The sequence below is a fragment of the Panulirus ornatus genome, chromosome 41, assembly GCF_036320965.1.
Source record: "Panulirus ornatus isolate Po-2019 chromosome 41, ASM3632096v1, whole genome shotgun sequence".
Taxonomy (NCBI): domain Eukaryota; kingdom Metazoa; phylum Arthropoda; class Malacostraca; order Decapoda; family Palinuridae; genus Panulirus; species Panulirus ornatus.
Window position 1 is genome coordinate 20586248 of NC_092264.1, and position 18430 is coordinate 20604677.

General features: G+C 39.1%; 1 protein-coding gene across 1 annotated transcript in view; it reads right to left on the reverse strand.

Moving 5' to 3' along the window:
• Positions 1-18430, reverse strand: part of hppy (MAP4K3-like protein hppy) — a 566945-nt gene that overhangs the window by 410100 nt on the left and 138415 nt on the right. Inside the window, exons 8-9 of the mRNA XM_071686180.1 lie at positions 12588-12681; positions 8533-8636 (exon numbers count right to left, since the gene is read on the reverse strand). Of these exons, the coding sequence (XP_071542281.1) occupies positions 8533-8636; positions 12588-12681 (198 nt within the window). The remainder of the gene's footprint in view (positions 1-8532; positions 8637-12587; positions 12682-18430) is intronic.

The window sequence follows — 18430 nt, forward strand, 5'->3', positions numbered from 1 at the left end:
CATCAATTTACTTTTATTCGCATTTACCATTAATCGCCTAACCTTAAACACATCATAAAACACCCTTACAACCTTCTACAACTCCTATTAACTCTCAGATAAGGACACAGTACCATACACAAACAAGCTTTTCACTGGCTACCACACCTCACCATCATAATCCATCTCTGCACCCCTTTTCTAGTTTTGCTTTCATCTCTATTATTACTTCATCCATACACATATGTTAAAATGCCACAGTGACATCACACAACCTTGCCTCACATATATACCCAAACTTTCACTCAACTCTCCATCCACTTTTACACATGCGTCTGCCACTCTACAGAAGGCTTTCATACCATACCATCCAACAATTGTCCCCCCAACCCACTATTCTTTGCTTTGCAGATGGTACTACAGCCTCTGCAAAATATGTTAGCACTTAAGATTGATTTAATTTTTATGTGTTTCATTGTGCAAAATAGCAGTAAAACATACATATTCAACAATTATCACAGTAACACTACTTACATGATAAATTCATTACACAAATGCTATTGGTTAACAAGATACAGTGAGTACCATTCAGAATTTTCTCTCTGTCTTCTTCTGAATTAACCCTAAACCTCTCCATGCCAGTAAGCAAAAGTTTTTGCAGTCATCTGAAAAACACCTTTACTCTGACAGAACCAATTTTACTTTTCATACTTCATCATCACTTCCCACATTTGCAAAGTAGCAACAGGAAAAGACAGAGAAAAGCTGCATTCACTCATATCCATTCTTTAGCTGTCATATGTAATGCATTTAAACTACAGCATATTCTCTTCAGCTCTCTCAACCACACTCTTCTTATCATCACACCTCTTTCTTATCCTTTCATTATTTACTCCATCAAAACACTTCACACCATATACCATCCTCAAACATTTCATATCCAACACATCAACTCTACTCTGCAAATCCTCATCTAAAGCCCATGTCTTGGATCCATATAATAGAGTTGGGACCAATACACCTTCAAACATACACATTTTCTCCCTCCTAGATTAAGACCTCTCTTTCCACACATCCTTCAGTACTCCTAGAACCTTCACCTCTTCATCCACCATATGACTTACTTCTGCTTCCATGGTTCCATTCCCTGCCATGATATCTAAACCACTTCACTTCCTCCAATTTTTCTTCATTCAAACTCACACCCTAAATAACTTGTCCTTCAACCCTGCTGAATTTAATAACCTTGCTTTTATTTACATTTACTCTCAATTTCCCATTTTCACATACTCTTCCAAACTCAAGCCACTAACTGCAGTGGTTTTGGTTTTCATCCAAATCTGCCACCAGTGCTGTATCATCAGCAAACAACAACTGATTTCTTTTCCAGGCCCCCTCATTCCTAACAGATTACATACTTGCCCCACTCTCCTAGAATCTACATTTCCTCCTTACTATCCTACCCATGCACATTTCCTCCCTCCCTATCCCATCCAACAACAAATTAAATAGCCACGGTGACATCATACAACCCTACTGCAGACCAACATTCACTTGGAACCACTCTCTTCCTTTTTGTATGTATGGCTTACACCCTTAACAAAAATTCATTACAGCTTCTCTGCTTTCCTTTCACCCCATATATTGTGAACACCTACAAGGCATCTCTATCAACGCTATCATATGCTTTCTCCTGATCCATAAATGCCACTTACAAATCCTTGGTTTCTCTTAGTATTTTTCCACACAAATTCTTTAACCCATTAAAGGCAGGCAACTTTACCTAATGTTCATATGGTGCAAGCAGGGCAACATTACATAACATTGCGTCTTAATTCTTTTTTGAATTTTGGCAATGTTGTATCACTGTTATTTACTATCATGATCTCTGTTTACCCATTCCTGTAAACATCAACCCTCCTTCACCCATCTGCGGTCAGCGCCAGTTATTAGCTGTTATCTAACGTTTGTACAGTAGTAGGCAGGCAACATTATGTAACATGAGGCCCTTTTGCATTGTAATTGTATGGTGAAATTAGGTGATGTGGCATTTCTTACATGTAAATAGATGTATAAAGCAGTTGTAAATAAATGCATAAATGATAAATTTAGTGTAAAACAAAAGTGATCGCAAAGTCCATAGCCTTGTCCCAGGCACGCCTGATAAGCTGTTAACCCTGAGTCCTCCTGTGCTACTCCTTTCCTCCCACAGCCAGCTGTGATGCAGTATTAAGTAACACCTCTTACCTTCATTTTTCATCCATTTATATCTATGTATGTATGTATTGGCATATTCATTGATACCTTATTATTCCTAAAATATGCCACCTTACACAAATGTATGAAAAACACTTTGCCTGCCTTTAGTGGGTCAAAGCAAACATTTGATCCACATGTTCTCTACAACCTCTGAAGCCACATTGTTTCTCCTTGATCTGAGGCTTTGAACATGCCTTCACCTTCTCAATCAATAATCTCCCAAATAACTTATCAGGTACACTCAACAAACATATATTTCTACAGTTTGAACACTGACCTTTCTCTCTCTAGCTGTTATACAATGGGACTACACAAGCATCCTGCCCATCCTCACACAGCCCCCGTGATCCATACATAAACAGTAATTCCTTACTAATCAATTAACAACACAGTCACCCGCTTTCTTAAGAAACTGAACTGCAATACTGTCCACTCCAGCTACCTTGCCATGTCATCTTATGTAAAGCTTTCACAACCTCCTCTCTCTTCACCAAATCACTCTCTTTGACTCTCACTTTGAATACCATCCTAACCCACACACCCAACATCTGCCATCCTCTAATCAAACACATTCGGCCGTTCTTCAAAATACCTGCTACATCTCCTTCTCACTTAACCACACCTGTTACCACTTTCCCTTTTTCCCCCTTCACTGATGTTCCCATTTTTCTCTTGTTTTGCAAATTATAAACTCTTCCACCAAAAGGTCTTATTCTCCCTAAAGTTTACTGATAGTACCACAACACAACTCTCATTTGTCTTTTACAACTGCTGCCTCTTTTTATACATCTCCTAATCACGTGCACTCCTTCCCAGAGAGTACTGTCCATACTTTTATCTTTTTTCTTTCACTAGCAACTTTACTTCTTCATGCCACCACTCACTACCCTTTCTAACCTTCCCACTTCCCACCTTTCTTGTGCTTCAAGCATATCTCAAACATGCCAGCACTGCCTTCCTAAAACTTTATAGTAGCATTATCTACATAAACAGTGTAATACCACACAATAATGAGTGCATTTTAACCGAGTGTGGTAGTTCCTGTGATGGCATCTGGCACCCATTCATGACCCTGCCCCTACAACTACCCTTAGCTAGAACAGCCTCGAGGCTGAAGTAGGAAATATGTAAACATATAGATGATGAGGTTGCCAATGTCCACATAAATATATTGATGGGAAGCTTTAAGGCCTAATGGTATTTATCTCTGTAACTTCTTCTGCATTACCCAAAAATCAATGTTCCCTTCCTGTTCAAAATCTTGATGAAGAACTTAAAATCACATGAAAACTTACCTCCATAGCTGAATCCCATGGCTGTCCTATTGCCGGATATCTGGCAGGAGGTGGCTCAGCATTCAACTCAGTGACTAGTGGAGGCTCGAAATTTACAGATTCCACTGCAAAAAAATAAAAAAAAATAAATAGAAATAAAAAATTTAAAGACCATTAATGTCTTGATCTTTGTTATTTAAAAGTAACTACATCATGTTAATACTATCTAGTGTACTTATTTAAAAGTAACTACATCATGTTAATACTATCTAGTGTACATCATTAAAAGGAAAACTGAGGATGAGTGCAAGAGTATCCACCTATGAATAGCTATGATGAAAATCTGCCAAAATGGCAATGCTAGTTCTAAATCATAGCATGTTTTGCTTGTTGAAATCAATTATATCTTTCTACCCCATCTGTATAATCATCTATTCGAGGCTCATCAGCAACAAACTTCATCCATGAATCTAGGGTTCTTCTGAATTCTACTGCGACATTCCATGCATGTTTCTAATTTCTCCTGATACTGCATTAAATAATAACTCAAGCTTCTTTGACAGGATAGTCAAAAATTTTCATCTGGTATCATTCTAAATTGTTGCAAGGCCTGATGATTCTCCATCTTTCCTTGCTGAGATGTTTTTACAATTAAGACTATCTACCTTGCTCTCTAATGCCCATTCCCTTCAAAAACTCCCTCAAGGGGGTGGCCACAGCAAAAGAGACTCCCTAACTAGAGAATTCCAATGTCATTTCTTGGCTTTTTAGTGCCTCACTTTTAATAGTCACTGGCAGAGGGCAACTTGTGCATTGTTTCAATTTAAGACATTACTCTTCATATCTTTTATGCAAAAATTATAATTCCTCTCTCTTCTTTCTAGAATGTAAAGTTCCAGCTCTTTTCATCTCTAATGGTCAATCATATGCACAAGACCTATTATACCTGTGCAGTATTTCTGTATTCTCTCCAGTTTAACTTTACACTATATAACAAAGCAGTATTCTACTTTGCTTCTAATATACACTGTGAACATATTCATCAATAGTCTTGTCTCATGTTCTGGATGTTCTAATTATCATGACACACACAGAACATTTTTGTCAGCTGAAAACCTCTTGTTCTGAATGTTATTATCATACCAACCTCTAAACATTTTTATCTCTTTTTTTTCTGTCATTTGGTTTGAATGTTCTCATTATCATACCAAACAATGAACATTTCCATCTATTTTTTGTCTCTTGTTCTTAAGGTTCTCATTATCATGCCCCTAATCATAATTCTTTCACTGAAGAGGATTATTCTACCAATGTTCTTGTTATCATACTACTCATTATTTGGCCTGAGAGGAATATCTAATCAATGTTCTCATTATAATGCAACTTAATATTTGGCCTGATAAGACGATTTTCATCAGTGTTTTCATCATCATATCAATCATTATTTGGCCTGCAAGAATTATTTCATCAATGTTCTCATTATCATAGCACTTATAATCTACCTGAATGATCGTTTCATTGATGTTCTCACTGTCATACCAATCATTATTTGGCTTTAGAGGATTATTCTATCAATGTTGTCATCATACCACATATTGTTTGGCTAGAGATGATCATTTTATCAATGATAATGTCATATCACTTATCATATAGCTTGAGATGACCATCTTATCAATGTTAATATCATACCATTTATAATATGGCTTGAGACCATCATTTCATCAATGTTATTGTCAACATTCATCATTTGGCTAGATATGATCATCTTATCAACCACTTATCATCTGGTTTGAGACGATCATTTCATCAGTGTTACTGTCCCACTGTTATTTGGCTTGAGACAATCATTCTATCAATGTTTTTTTTTTTTTTTTTTTTTTTTTTTTTTTTGCCGCTGTCTCCCACATTTGCGAGGTAGTGCAAGGAAACTGATGAAACAAATGGCCCAACCCACCCCCATACACATGTATATACATACGTCCACACACGCAAATATACATACCTACACAGCTTTCCATGGTTTACCCCAGACGCTTCACATGCCCTGATTCAATCCATTGACAGCACGTCAACCCCGGTATACCACATCGATCCAATTCACTCTATTCCTTGCCCTCCTTTCACCCTCCTGCATGTTCAGGCCCCAATCACACAAAATCTTTTTCACTCCATCTTTCCACCTCCAATTTGGTCTCCCACTTCTCCTCGTTCCCTCCACCTCCGACACATATATCCTCTTGGTCAATCTTTCCTCACTCATTCTCTCCATGTGCCCAAACCATTTCAAAACACCCTCTTCTGCTCTCTCAACCACGCTCTTTTTATCATCACACCTCTTTCTTATCCTTTCATTATTTACTCCATCAAAACACTTCACACCATATACCATCCTCAAACATTTCATATCCAACACATCAACTCTACTCTGCAAATCCTCATCTAAAGCCCATGTCTTGGATCCATATAATAGAGTTGGGACCAATACACCTTCAAACATACACATTTTCTCCCTCCTAGATTAAGACCTCTCTTTCCACACATCCTTCAGTACTCCTAGAACCTTCACCTCTTCATCCACCATATGACTTACTTCTGCTTCCATGGTTCCATTCCCTGCCATGATATCTAAACCACTTCACTTCCTCCAATTTTTCTTCATTCAAACTCACACCCTAAATAACTTGTCCTTCAACCCTGCTGAATTTAATAACCTTGCTTTTATTTACATTTACTCTCAATTTCCCATTTTCACATACTCTTCCAAACTCAAGCCACTAACTGCAGTGGTTTTGGTTTTCATCCAAATCTGCCACCAGTGCTGTATCATCAGCAAACAACAACTGATTTCTTTTCCAGGCCCCCTCATTCCTAACAGATTACATACTTGCCCCACTCTCCTAGAATCTACATTTCCTCCTTACTATCCTACCCATGCACATTTCCTCCCTCCCTATCCCATCCAACAACAAATTAAATAGCCACGGTGACATCATACAACCCTACTGCAGACCAACATTCACTTGGAACCACTCTCTTCCTTTTTGTATGTATGGCTTACACCCTTAACAAAAATTCATTACAGCTTCTCTGCTTTCCTTTCACCCCATATATTGTGAACACCTACAAGGCATCTCTATCAACGCTATCATATGCTTTCTCCTGATCCATAAATGCCACTTACAAATCCTTGGTTTCTCTTAGTATTTTTCCACACAAATTCTTTAACCCATTAAAGGCAGGCAACTTTACCTAATGTTCATATGGTGCAAGCAGGGCAACATTACATAACATTGCGTCTTAATTCTTTTTTGAATTTTGGCAATGTTGTATCACTGTTATTTACTATCATGATCTCTGTTTACCCATTCCTGTAAACATCAACCCTCCTTCACCCATCTGCGGTCAGCGCCAGTTATTAGCTGTTATCTAACGTTTGTACAGTAGTAGGCAGGCAACATTATGTAACATGAGGCCCTTTTGCATTGTAATTGTATGGTGAAATTAGGTGATGTGGCATTTCTTACATGTAAATAGATGTATAAAGCAGTTGTAAATAAATGCATAAATGATAAATTTAGTGTAAAACAAAAGTGATCGCAAAGTCCATAGCCTTGTCCCAGGCACGCCTGATAAGCTGTTAACCCTGAGTCCTCCTGTGCTACTCCTTTCCTCCCACAGCCAGCTGTGATGCAGTATTAAGTAACACCTCTTACCTTCATTTTTCATCCATTTATATCTATGTATGTATGTATTGGCATATTCATTGATACCTTATTATTCCTAAAATATGCCACCTTACACAAATGTATGAAAAACACTTTGCCTGCCTTTAGTGGGTCAAAGCAAACATTTGATCCACATGTTCTCTACAACCTCTGAAGCCACATTGTTTCTCCTTGATCTGAGGCTTTGAACATGCCTTCACCTTCTCAATCAATAATCTCCCAAATAACTTATCAGGTACACTCAACAAACATATATTTCTACAGTTTGAACACTGACCTTTCTCTCTCTAGCTGTTATACAATGGGACTACACAAGCATCCTGCCCATCCTCACACAGCCCCCGTGATCCATACATAAACAGTAATTCCTTACTAATCAATTAACAACACAGTCACCCGCTTTCTTAAGAAACTGAACTGCAATACTGTCCACTCCAGCTACCTTGCCATGTCATCTTATGTAAAGCTTTCACAACCTCCTCTCTCTTCACCAAATCACTCTCTTTGACTCTCACTTTGAATACCATCCTAACCCACACACCCAACATCTGCCATCCTCTAATCAAACACATTCGGCCGTTCTTCAAAATACCTGCTACATCTCCTTCTCACTTAACCACACCTGTTACCACTTTCCCTTTTTCCCCCTTCACTGATGTTCCCATTTTTCTCTTGTTTTGCAAATTATAAACTCTTCCACCAAAAGGTCTTATTCTCCCTAAAGTTTACTGATAGTACCACAACACAACTCTCATTTGTCTTTTACAACTGCTGCCTCTTTTTATACATCTCCTAATCACGTGCACTCCTTCCCAGAGAGTACTGTCCATACTTTTATCTTTTTTCTTTCACTAGCAACTTTACTTCTTCATGCCACCACTCACTACCCTTTCTAACCTTCCCACTTCCCACCTTTCTTGTGCTTCAAGCATATCTCAAACATGCCAGCACTGCCTTCCTAAAACTTTATAGTAGCATTATCTACATAAACAGTGTAATACCACACAATAATGAGTGCATTTTAACCGAGTGTGGTAGTTCCTGTGATGGCATCTGGCACCCATTCATGACCCTGCCCCTACAACTACCCTTAGCTAGAACAGCCTCGAGGCTGAAGTAGGAAATATGTAAACATATAGATGATGAGGTTGCCAATGTCCACATAAATATATTGATGGGAAGCTTTAAGGCCTAATGGTATTTATCTCTGTAACTTCTTCTGCATTACCCAAAAATCAATGTTCCCTTCCTGTTCAAAATCTTGATGAAGAACTTAAAATCACATGAAAACTTACCTCCATAGCTGAATCCCATGGCTGTCCTATTGCCGGATATCTGGCAGGAGGTGGCTCAGCATTCAACTCAGTGACTAGTGGAGGCTCGAAATTTACAGATTCCACTGCAAAAAAATAAAAAAAAATAAATAGAAATAAAAAATTTAAAGACCATTAATGTCTTGATCTTTGTTATTTAAAAGTAACTACATCATGTTAATACTATCTAGTGTACTTATTTAAAAGTAACTACATCATGTTAATACTATCTAGTGTACATCATTAAAAGGAAAACTGAGGATGAGTGCAAGAGTATCCACCTATGAATAGCTATGATGAAAATCTGCCAAAATGGCAATGCTAGTTCTAAATCATAGCATGTTTTGCTTGTTGAAATCAATTATATCTTTCTACCCCATCTGTATAATCATCTATTCGAGGCTCATCAGCAACAAACTTCATCCATGAATCTAGGGTTCTTCTGAATTCTACTGCGACATTCCATGCATGTTTCTAATTTCTCCTGATACTGCATTAAATAATAACTCAAGCTTCTTTGACAGGATAGTCAAAAATTTTCATCTGGTATCATTCTAAATTGTTGCAAGGCCTGATGATTCTCCATCTTTCCTTGCTGAGATGTTTTTACAATTAAGACTATCTACCTTGCTCTCTAATGCCCATTCCCTTCAAAAACTCCCTCAAGGGGGTGGCCACAGCAAAAGAGACTCCCTAACTAGAGAATTCCAATGTCATTTCTTGGCTTTTTAGTGCCTCACTTTTAATAGTCACTGGCAGAGGGCAACTTGTGCATTGTTTCAATTTAAGACATTACTCTTCATATCTTTTATGCAAAAATTATAATTCCTCTCTCTTCTTTCTAGAATGTAAAGTTCCAGCTCTTTTCATCTCTAATGGTCAATCATATGCACAAGACCTATTATACCTGTGCAGTATTTCTGTATTCTCTCCAGTTTAACTTTACACTATATAACAAAGCAGTATTCTACTTTGCTTCTAATATACACTGTGAACATATTCATCAATAGTCTTGTCTCATGTTCTGGATGTTCTAATTATCATGACACACACAGAACATTTTTGTCAGCTGAAAACCTCTTGTTCTGAATGTTATTATCATACCAACCTCTAAACATTTTTATCTCTTTTTTTTCTGTCATTTGGTTTGAATGTTCTCATTATCATACCAAACAATGAACATTTCCATCTATTTTTTGTCTCTTGTTCTTAAGGTTCTCATTATCATGCCCCTAATCATAATTCTTTCACTGAAGAGGATTATTCTACCAATGTTCTTGTTATCATACTACTCATTATTTGGCCTGAGAGGAATATCTAATCAATGTTCTCATTATAATGCAACTTAATATTTGGCCTGATAAGACGATTTTCATCAGTGTTTTCATCATCATATCAATCATTATTTGGCCTGCAAGAATTATTTCATCAATGTTCTCATTATCATAGCACTTATAATCTACCTGAATGATCGTTTCATTGATGTTCTCACTGTCATACCAATCATTATTTGGCTTTAGAGGATTATTCTATCAATGTTGTCATCATACCACATATTGTTTGGCTAGAGATGATCATTTTATCAATGTTAATGTCATATCACTTATCATATAGCTTGAGATGACCATCTTATCAATGTTAATATCATACCATTTATAATATGGCTTGAGACCATCATTTCATCAATGTTATTGTCAACATTCATCATTTGGCTAGATATGATCATCTTATCAACCACTTATCATCTGGTTTGAGACGATCATTTCATCAGTGTTACTGTCCCACTGTTATTTGGCTTGAGACAATCATTCTATCAATGTTTTTTTTTTTTTTTTTTTTTTTTTTTTTTGCCGCTGTCTCCCACATTTGCGAGGTAGTGCAAGGAAACTGATGAAACAAATGGCCCAACCCACCCCCATACACATGTATATACATACGTCCACACACGCAAATATACATACCTACACAGCTTTCCATGGTTTACCCCAGACGCTTCACATGCCCTGATTCAATCCATTGACAGCACGTCAACCCCGGTATACCACATCGATCCAATTCACTCTATTCCTTGCCCTCCTTTCACCCTCCTGCATGTTCAGGCCCCAATCACACAAAATCTTTTTCACTCCATCTTTCCACCTCCAATTTGGTCTCCCACTTCTCCTCGTTCCCTCCACCTCCGACACATATATCCTCTTGGTCAATCTTTCCTCACTCATTCTCTCCATGTGCCCAAACCATTTCAAAACACCCTCTTCTGCTCTCTCAACCACGCTCTTTTTATTTCCACACATCTCTCTTACCCTTACGTTACTTACTCGATCAAACCACCTCACACCACACATTGTCCTCAAACATCTCATTTCCAGCACATCCATCCTCCTGCGCACAACTCTATCCATAGCCCACGCCTCGCAACCATACAACATTGTTGGAACCACTATTCCTTCAAACATACCCATTTTTGCTTTCCGAGATAATGTTCTCGACTTCCACACATTCTTCAAGGCTCCTAGAATCCCCTCCCCCACCCTATGATTCACTTCCGCTTCCATGGTTCCATCCACTGCCAGATCCACTCCCAGATATCTAAAACACTTTACTTCCTCCAGTTTTGCTCCATTCAAACTTACCTCCCAATTGACTTGACCCTCAACCCTACTGTACCTAATAACCTTGCTCTTATTCACATTTACTCTTAACTTTCTTCTTTCACACACTTTACCAAACTCAGTCACCAGCTTCTGCAGTTTCTCACATGAATCAGCCACCAGCGCTGTATCATCAGCGAACAACAACTAACTCACTTCCCAAGCTCTCTCATCCCCCACATACTTCATACTTGCCCCTCTTTCCAAAACTCTTGCATTCACCTCCCTAACAACCCCATCCATAAACAAATTAAACAACCATGGAGACATCACACACCCCTGCCGCAAACCTACATTCACTGAGAACCACATCGCACACCCCTGCCGCAAACCTACATTCACTGAGAACCAATCACTTTCCTCTCTTCCTACACGTACACATGCCTTACATCCTCGATAAAAACTTTTCACTGCTTCTAACAACTTGCCTCCCACACCATATATTCTTAATACCTTCCACAGAGCATCTCTATCAACTCTATCATATGCCTTCTCCAGATCCATAAATGCTACATACAAATCCATTTGCTTTTCTAAGTATTTCTCACATACATTCTTCAAAGCAAACACCTGATCCACACATCCTCTACCACTTCTGAAACCACACTGCTCTTCCCCGATCTGATGCTCTGTACATGCCTTCACCCTCTCAATCAATACCCTCCCATATAATTTACCAGGAATACTCAACAAACTTATACCTCTGTAATTTGAGCACTCACTCTTATCCCCTTTGCCTTTGTACAAAGGAACTATGCACGCATTCCGCCAATCCTCAGGCACCTCACCATGAGTCATACATACATTAAATAACCTTACCAACCAGTCAATAATACAGTCACCCCCTTTTTTAATAAATTCCACTGCAAACCATTTATCATTTGACTCTTAAGGATCATTCTATCAATGCTACTTTCAAACCACTTATTATCCGGCTTGTGTCGATCATTTCATCAATTCTGTTATCAGAATAAACAAATTAAACAACTATGGAGACATCACGCACCCCTGCCGAAAACCAACATTCACTGAGAACCAATCACTTTCCTCTCTTCCTACACGTACATTATTTCATACATCTCCCATTTATCTGCACTCCTTCCTTGTACCACTCAATATCTCTCTTTTCTCTTTTACTAGCAACTTTACTTCTTCATCCCACCATTCACTACCATTTTTGATCTCCACACCCCCCACCTTTAGCATGCCATTGCATCTCTAGTACATACCATCACTACTTCCCTAAATATGGTTTATTTTTGCAACAAAATGTTCGTGTCTTTTGTCCCTCAATCAGGGCACACACAAAAAATATAAACCTTACTTAAGCCTTTACAAAAGAGTTTAATCTAGAAGAATTTAAAAGTTCATGAACAGCTTTCTTACTGTGTAACTCAGACTTCGTTCTTTGTTTTGGTCTTGTTGGAGTTCTTGAAGTTATCCTCTGGGGAACATTAGTGACAGCTCCTTCTTCATCCATCTATCAAGAGTAAAGCACATAAGATTAGTTTTCCATTACTATAATCAAAGTCAACCTAAACAAAAAAGTATAAAATATTTTAGACAAATTAAATGAAAAATTTTCAAAAAGTGTGCAATAACAGCCAAAGTTCTTGACAATTCAAAGCAGGGTAATAAAACCATGACTTCTCTTGACTTAACAGTCACAGAGCATCAACATATTCTAAACCTATAAACAAACTGCACCAAGAATATCTTCATGATAATCATACAAGAATACCTAGAAAAATAAAAATTCCATAAGAAAGCACACTATAGAGAGAACCTGGATAAAGAGAAGTGTTTAAGATACATGGCTGTGCACATGGCAGCAAATGAAACCATGGAAGCTCTGGTAAGTCATCTATCTATAATTAACCTATGACCTCTTTTGAGTAAGCTCATGCTGGAAGTCTTGTAACACACACACACCTATATGTTATGTTCTGTAAAAACCTCACACAAAGAGAAACTGTATATAACAAAGCAATTAACACACTAAGCAAAATTATATGTGAGCAATAGTGCGAGACAATGTCTCATGTGTATTCTAACCTGATTTTCATTGTATTAGTAAGATTCTAGCTTCATTTCTATGGTCAGAGAGGTTCTCTTTCATTTAACTACTGGTTCTGGGGTAGGAAAAGATGTTGCATGAAAATCACAATAGCTGCTATAACCAAACTGCACACGTAGCAAAGATCCACAAAAAAAAAAAGTAACTGCAAGACTGACCCACGACAAGAACTTGGCACATGGCACACTTCACCCAAGACCAGCTCTTAGTCTACCCACCAACCCTCATTGAAGTTTTTATCACACTTTCTATCGCAAACACCTGCATAATGGCAAATTCTGACCACACAAAACAGAGGGACGGGTAGACAGGTTCCTCACAGAATAGCAACATTGCATATAGTGATCCTGCATAAAGTCAGAGATGGGAGTAAACAGATTCCTATAGGGTTAATGTATGCATTTAACAATAAGCTGGCAAATTTATGGTGTCTAGGTTGGGGAGGTATGAGAAGTGAGAGAGTCATGGAAAGTGGTTTGGTGAAGAAAAAAGAGGTAGGGAAAGCATTGTGTAAGATGAAACGTGACAAAGTGGCTGGAGTAGAGATGCTATAGCACTTGAATTTCTTCAAAAAGTGGGTAACTGTGTTGATGGTTAGTTAGGACTTCCAAAGCTTGAGTGGATCATGCTGAGGTGCCTGAGGATTGGCAGAATGCATGTGTGTAAAGACATGGGGACAAATGCGAGTGTTCAAACTACAGAGGTATAAGTTTGTTGAGTGTCCTTAGTAAGTTGTATGTGATAGTAGTGATTGAGAGGGTGGTGGTATGAACAGAGCATTATAATGGGGAAAAACAATGTGGTTTCAGGAATAGTACAAGATGTATGGATCAGGTGTTTGCATTAAAAAATATGTGAGCAATACTAAGAGCAACAGAAGGATTTGAATCAGGCATATATGAATCTGGGGAAAGCATATAACAGAGCTGATAGAGATAACTTTTGGAAGGTCTTACAAATATATAGTGTGAGAGAAAAGCTACAACAAGCAGTGTGAAGTTCTAATCAAGAGCATAAGGTGTGTGTGTCTGTGTGTGTGTGTGAGTAGGAAGAGAGGGGAGTGAATGGTTCCAAGTGAAGATTGGTCTGCAGCAGGGGTATGTGATGTCACCATGGTTTTTCAATGTGTTTATTGATGGGGTGGTGAGGGAAGTAAATGTAAGTCTTGGAGACAGGGATGAGTATACAGTCTGTTGGCAGAGGCAATTGTTTGCATATATCCCAGCACTGGTGGCAGATTCAAGTAAGAAACTGCAAAAGCTGGTGTCTGAGATTGTGAAGTGTGAAAAAGAAGGAAGTTGAACATAAATGTGAATAAAAGCAAAGGTATTTGGTTCAGCAGGTCAAAGGGACAAGTTAGCTGGGAAGTGAACTTGAATGGTGAATATTTGGAGGATGTGGAGTGTTTTAGATACTTGTGAGTGGAAACAGCAGCGAACAGAACCATGGAAACGGAAAAGTCACAGAGTGGGTGAAGGGGTGAATGTTCTTGGAGCATTGAAGAATACTAGGAGGGAGAGATTATTATCTGGGTGGATGAAAATAGGTATATTTGAAGGCATAGCAGTCCTAACCATGTTGAATGTATGTGAGGTATAGGATAAAGATGATGATGTGTGGAAGAGGGTGGAGGTGGTGGAAATGAAATGTCTAACAACAATGTGTGGTATCATATGGTTTGATCAGTGAAGTAATAAAAGGGTAAGAGAGAGCTGTGTTATTAGGAGGAGTGTGGTTGAAACAGCTGGAGAGGGTGTACTGAAATGGTTTGGAAATACGAAAAGAATGAATGAGGAAAAATTGACAAAGGGGATATATGTATAAGAAGTGGATGGGTCAAGAAGGGGAAGACCAAATTTGAAATGAAAGAAAGGAGTGAAAAATGTTTTCAGTGGCCAGGGCCTTAACATGGAGGAGGGTGAAGGGCATGCACAGGAGAAGGTGAACTGGAGTGATGTGGATTCAAGAGATGACTTGCTGTTAATGGCCTAAACCTGGCCATATTGAAGTAGCTGAGGAAAACCAAAGAAAGGTCTATGGGGACCTGGTTGTGGATGGGGGGCTGTGGTTTCAGTGCATTACATATGACACCTACAGAATGGATGTGAGCAAATAAGGCCTTATTTTCCATCTGTTACTGGTGCTACCTCACTTCTATGGGAAACTGTGAACAAGTATGAAAAAACACATGGAAAGCGAGGTTGTTGGAATGGAAGGGAATGCAAAGGGGATGAACTGTGAAGTTGTGGAGTGGGTGTGCGGTAATACTTAGAGGTGGTTTGGACATGCGGAAATAATGTAAGATGGGGAGTTTACAAGGAGAGTATATGATAGAATAATTAAAGGAGTTGGTGTGAAAGGGAGACCACCTGCAAAATGGAAAAATAGAGTGGAAGAGTGCTAGAGGGAGAGAAATGGTGGAAGCATGTGTGGAATGGAGTATGTGAGGGAGAAGCATAAGGACAGGGATAAGTGGAGACTCTTTTTCCCATGGCCACTCCCCTGATGGGAGTTCCCATAAGGATCAAACATCAGAGACATAGTTACGCTGACAGATAGATAGAGGGGTTGTTATCTGCGTGGGTGATAAGGGGTTTGTTTCAAAGTGTACCAGTCACAATAGTGTTGTATGGATGCAAGGTACGGGCTTTAGATGGAAATCTGTGGAAAAGAGTGGATGTTTTGGAAATCAAATGTTAGAAAACAATATCTGGTATGAAGTGGTCTGATTAAGTAATAAAAGGGTAAGTAAGAGGAGTGGTAATAGGAAGAAAGTGGTCATGATTGCTCATGAGAGTGTGGTATCATGTAAGATGGGGTAATACAGGAATGGATAAAGGAATGCAAGTATGAATATGTACATGTGTGTATAATATATGTCTGTGTATGTGTATTTATGTGTATGTATTTGTATGTAAATGTGTATATAATGATATGTATTCCCATGTATATGTGTGCGTATGGGCGTTTACATACATATATGTGTATATGAGTGGATGGGCAATTCTTCACCTGTTTCCTACTTGTGCCAATGCCTTATATCATTGATAAAAACATTTCACTGCATCTATCATATATATTTTTCATCATATCATTATCATACTTAAACATTGTTTCCTGTGTCAGTGAGGTAATGCCAAAAAACACACACAGAAAGACCCATCCACTCATATATATATTTATTTATATACATTTATTTTGCTTTGTCGCTGTCTCCCGCGTTTGCGAGGTAGCGCAAGGAAACAGACGAAAGAAATGGCCCAACCCACCCCCATACACAATGTATACACACACACACGTCCACACACGCAAATATACATACCTATACATCTCAATGTACACAAATATATACATACACAGACACATACATATATACCCATGCACACAATTCACACTGTCTGCCCCAGTTCACTCCCATCGCCACCTCGCCATACATGGAATACCATCCCCCTCCCCCCTCATGTGTGCGAGGGAGCACTAGGAAAAGACAACAAAGGCACCATTCGTTCACACTCAGTCTCTAGCTGCCACGCAATAATGCCCGAAACCACAGCTCCCTTTCCACATCCAGGCCCAACACAACTTTCCATGGTTTACCCCAGACGCTTCACATGCCCTGATTCAATCCACTGACAGCACGTCAACCCCGGTATACCACATCGATCCAATTCACTCTATTCCTTGCCCTCCTTTCACCCTCCTGCATGTTCAGGCCCCAATCACACAAAATCCTTTTCACTTCATCTTTCCACCTCCAATTTGGTCTCCCACTTCTCCTCGCTCCCTTCACCTCCAACACATATATCCTCTTGGTCAATCTTTCCTCACTCATTCTCTCCATGTGCCCAAACCATTTCAAAACGCCCTCTTCTGCTCTCTCAACCACGCTCTTTTTATTCCCACACATCTCTCTTACCCTTACATTACTTACTCGATCAAACCACCTCACACCACACACTGTCCTCAAACATCTAATTTCCAGCATATCCACCCTCCTACGCACAACTCTATCCATAGCCCACGCCTCGCAACCATACAACATTGATGGAACCACTATTCCTTCAAACATACCCATTTTTGCTTTCCGAGATAATGTTCTCGACTTCCACACATTCTTCAAGGCTCCCAGGATTTTCGCCCCCTCCCCACCCTATGATTCACTTCCGCTTCCATGGTTCCATCCGCTGCCAGATCCACTCCCACATATCTAAAACACTTTACTTCCTCCAGTTTTTCTCCATTCAAACTAACCTCCTAACTGACTTGACCCTCAACCCTACTGTACCCAATAACCTTGCTCTTATTCACATTTACTCTTAACTTTCTTCTTTCACACACTTTACCAAACTCAGTCACCAGCTTCTGCAGTTTCTCACATGAATCAGCCACCAGCGCTGTATCATCAGCGAACAACAACTGACTCACTTCCCAAGCTCTCTCATCCCCAACAGACTTCATACTTGCCCCTCTTTCCAAAACTCTTGCATTCACCTCCCTAACAACCCCATCCATAAACAAATTAAACAACCATGGAGACATCACACACCCCTGCCGCAAACCTACATTCACTGAGAACCAATCACTTTCCTCTCTTCCTACACGTACACATGCCTTACATCCTCGATAAAAACTTTTCACTGCTTCTAACAACTTGCCTCCCACACCATATATTCTTAATACCTTCCACAGAGCATCTCTATCAACTCTATCATATGCCTTCTCCAGATCCATAAATGCTACATACAAATCCATTTGCTTTTCTAAGTATTTCTCACATACATTCTTCAAAGCAAACACCTGATCCACACATCCTCTACCACTTCTGAAAGCACACCTGCTCTTCCCCAATCTGATGCTCTGTACATGCCTTCACCCTCTCAATCAATACCCTCCCATATAATTTACCAGGAATACTCAACAAACTTATACCTCTGTAATTTGAGCACTCACTCTTATCCCCTTTGCCTTTGTACAATGGCACTATGCACGCATTCCGCCAATCCTCAGGCACCTCACCATGAGTCACACATACATTAAATAACCTTACCAACCAGTCAATAATACAGTCACCCCCTTTTTTAATAAATTCCACTGCAATACCATTCAAACCTGCTGTCTTGCTGGCTTTCATCTTCCGCAAAGCTTTTACTAC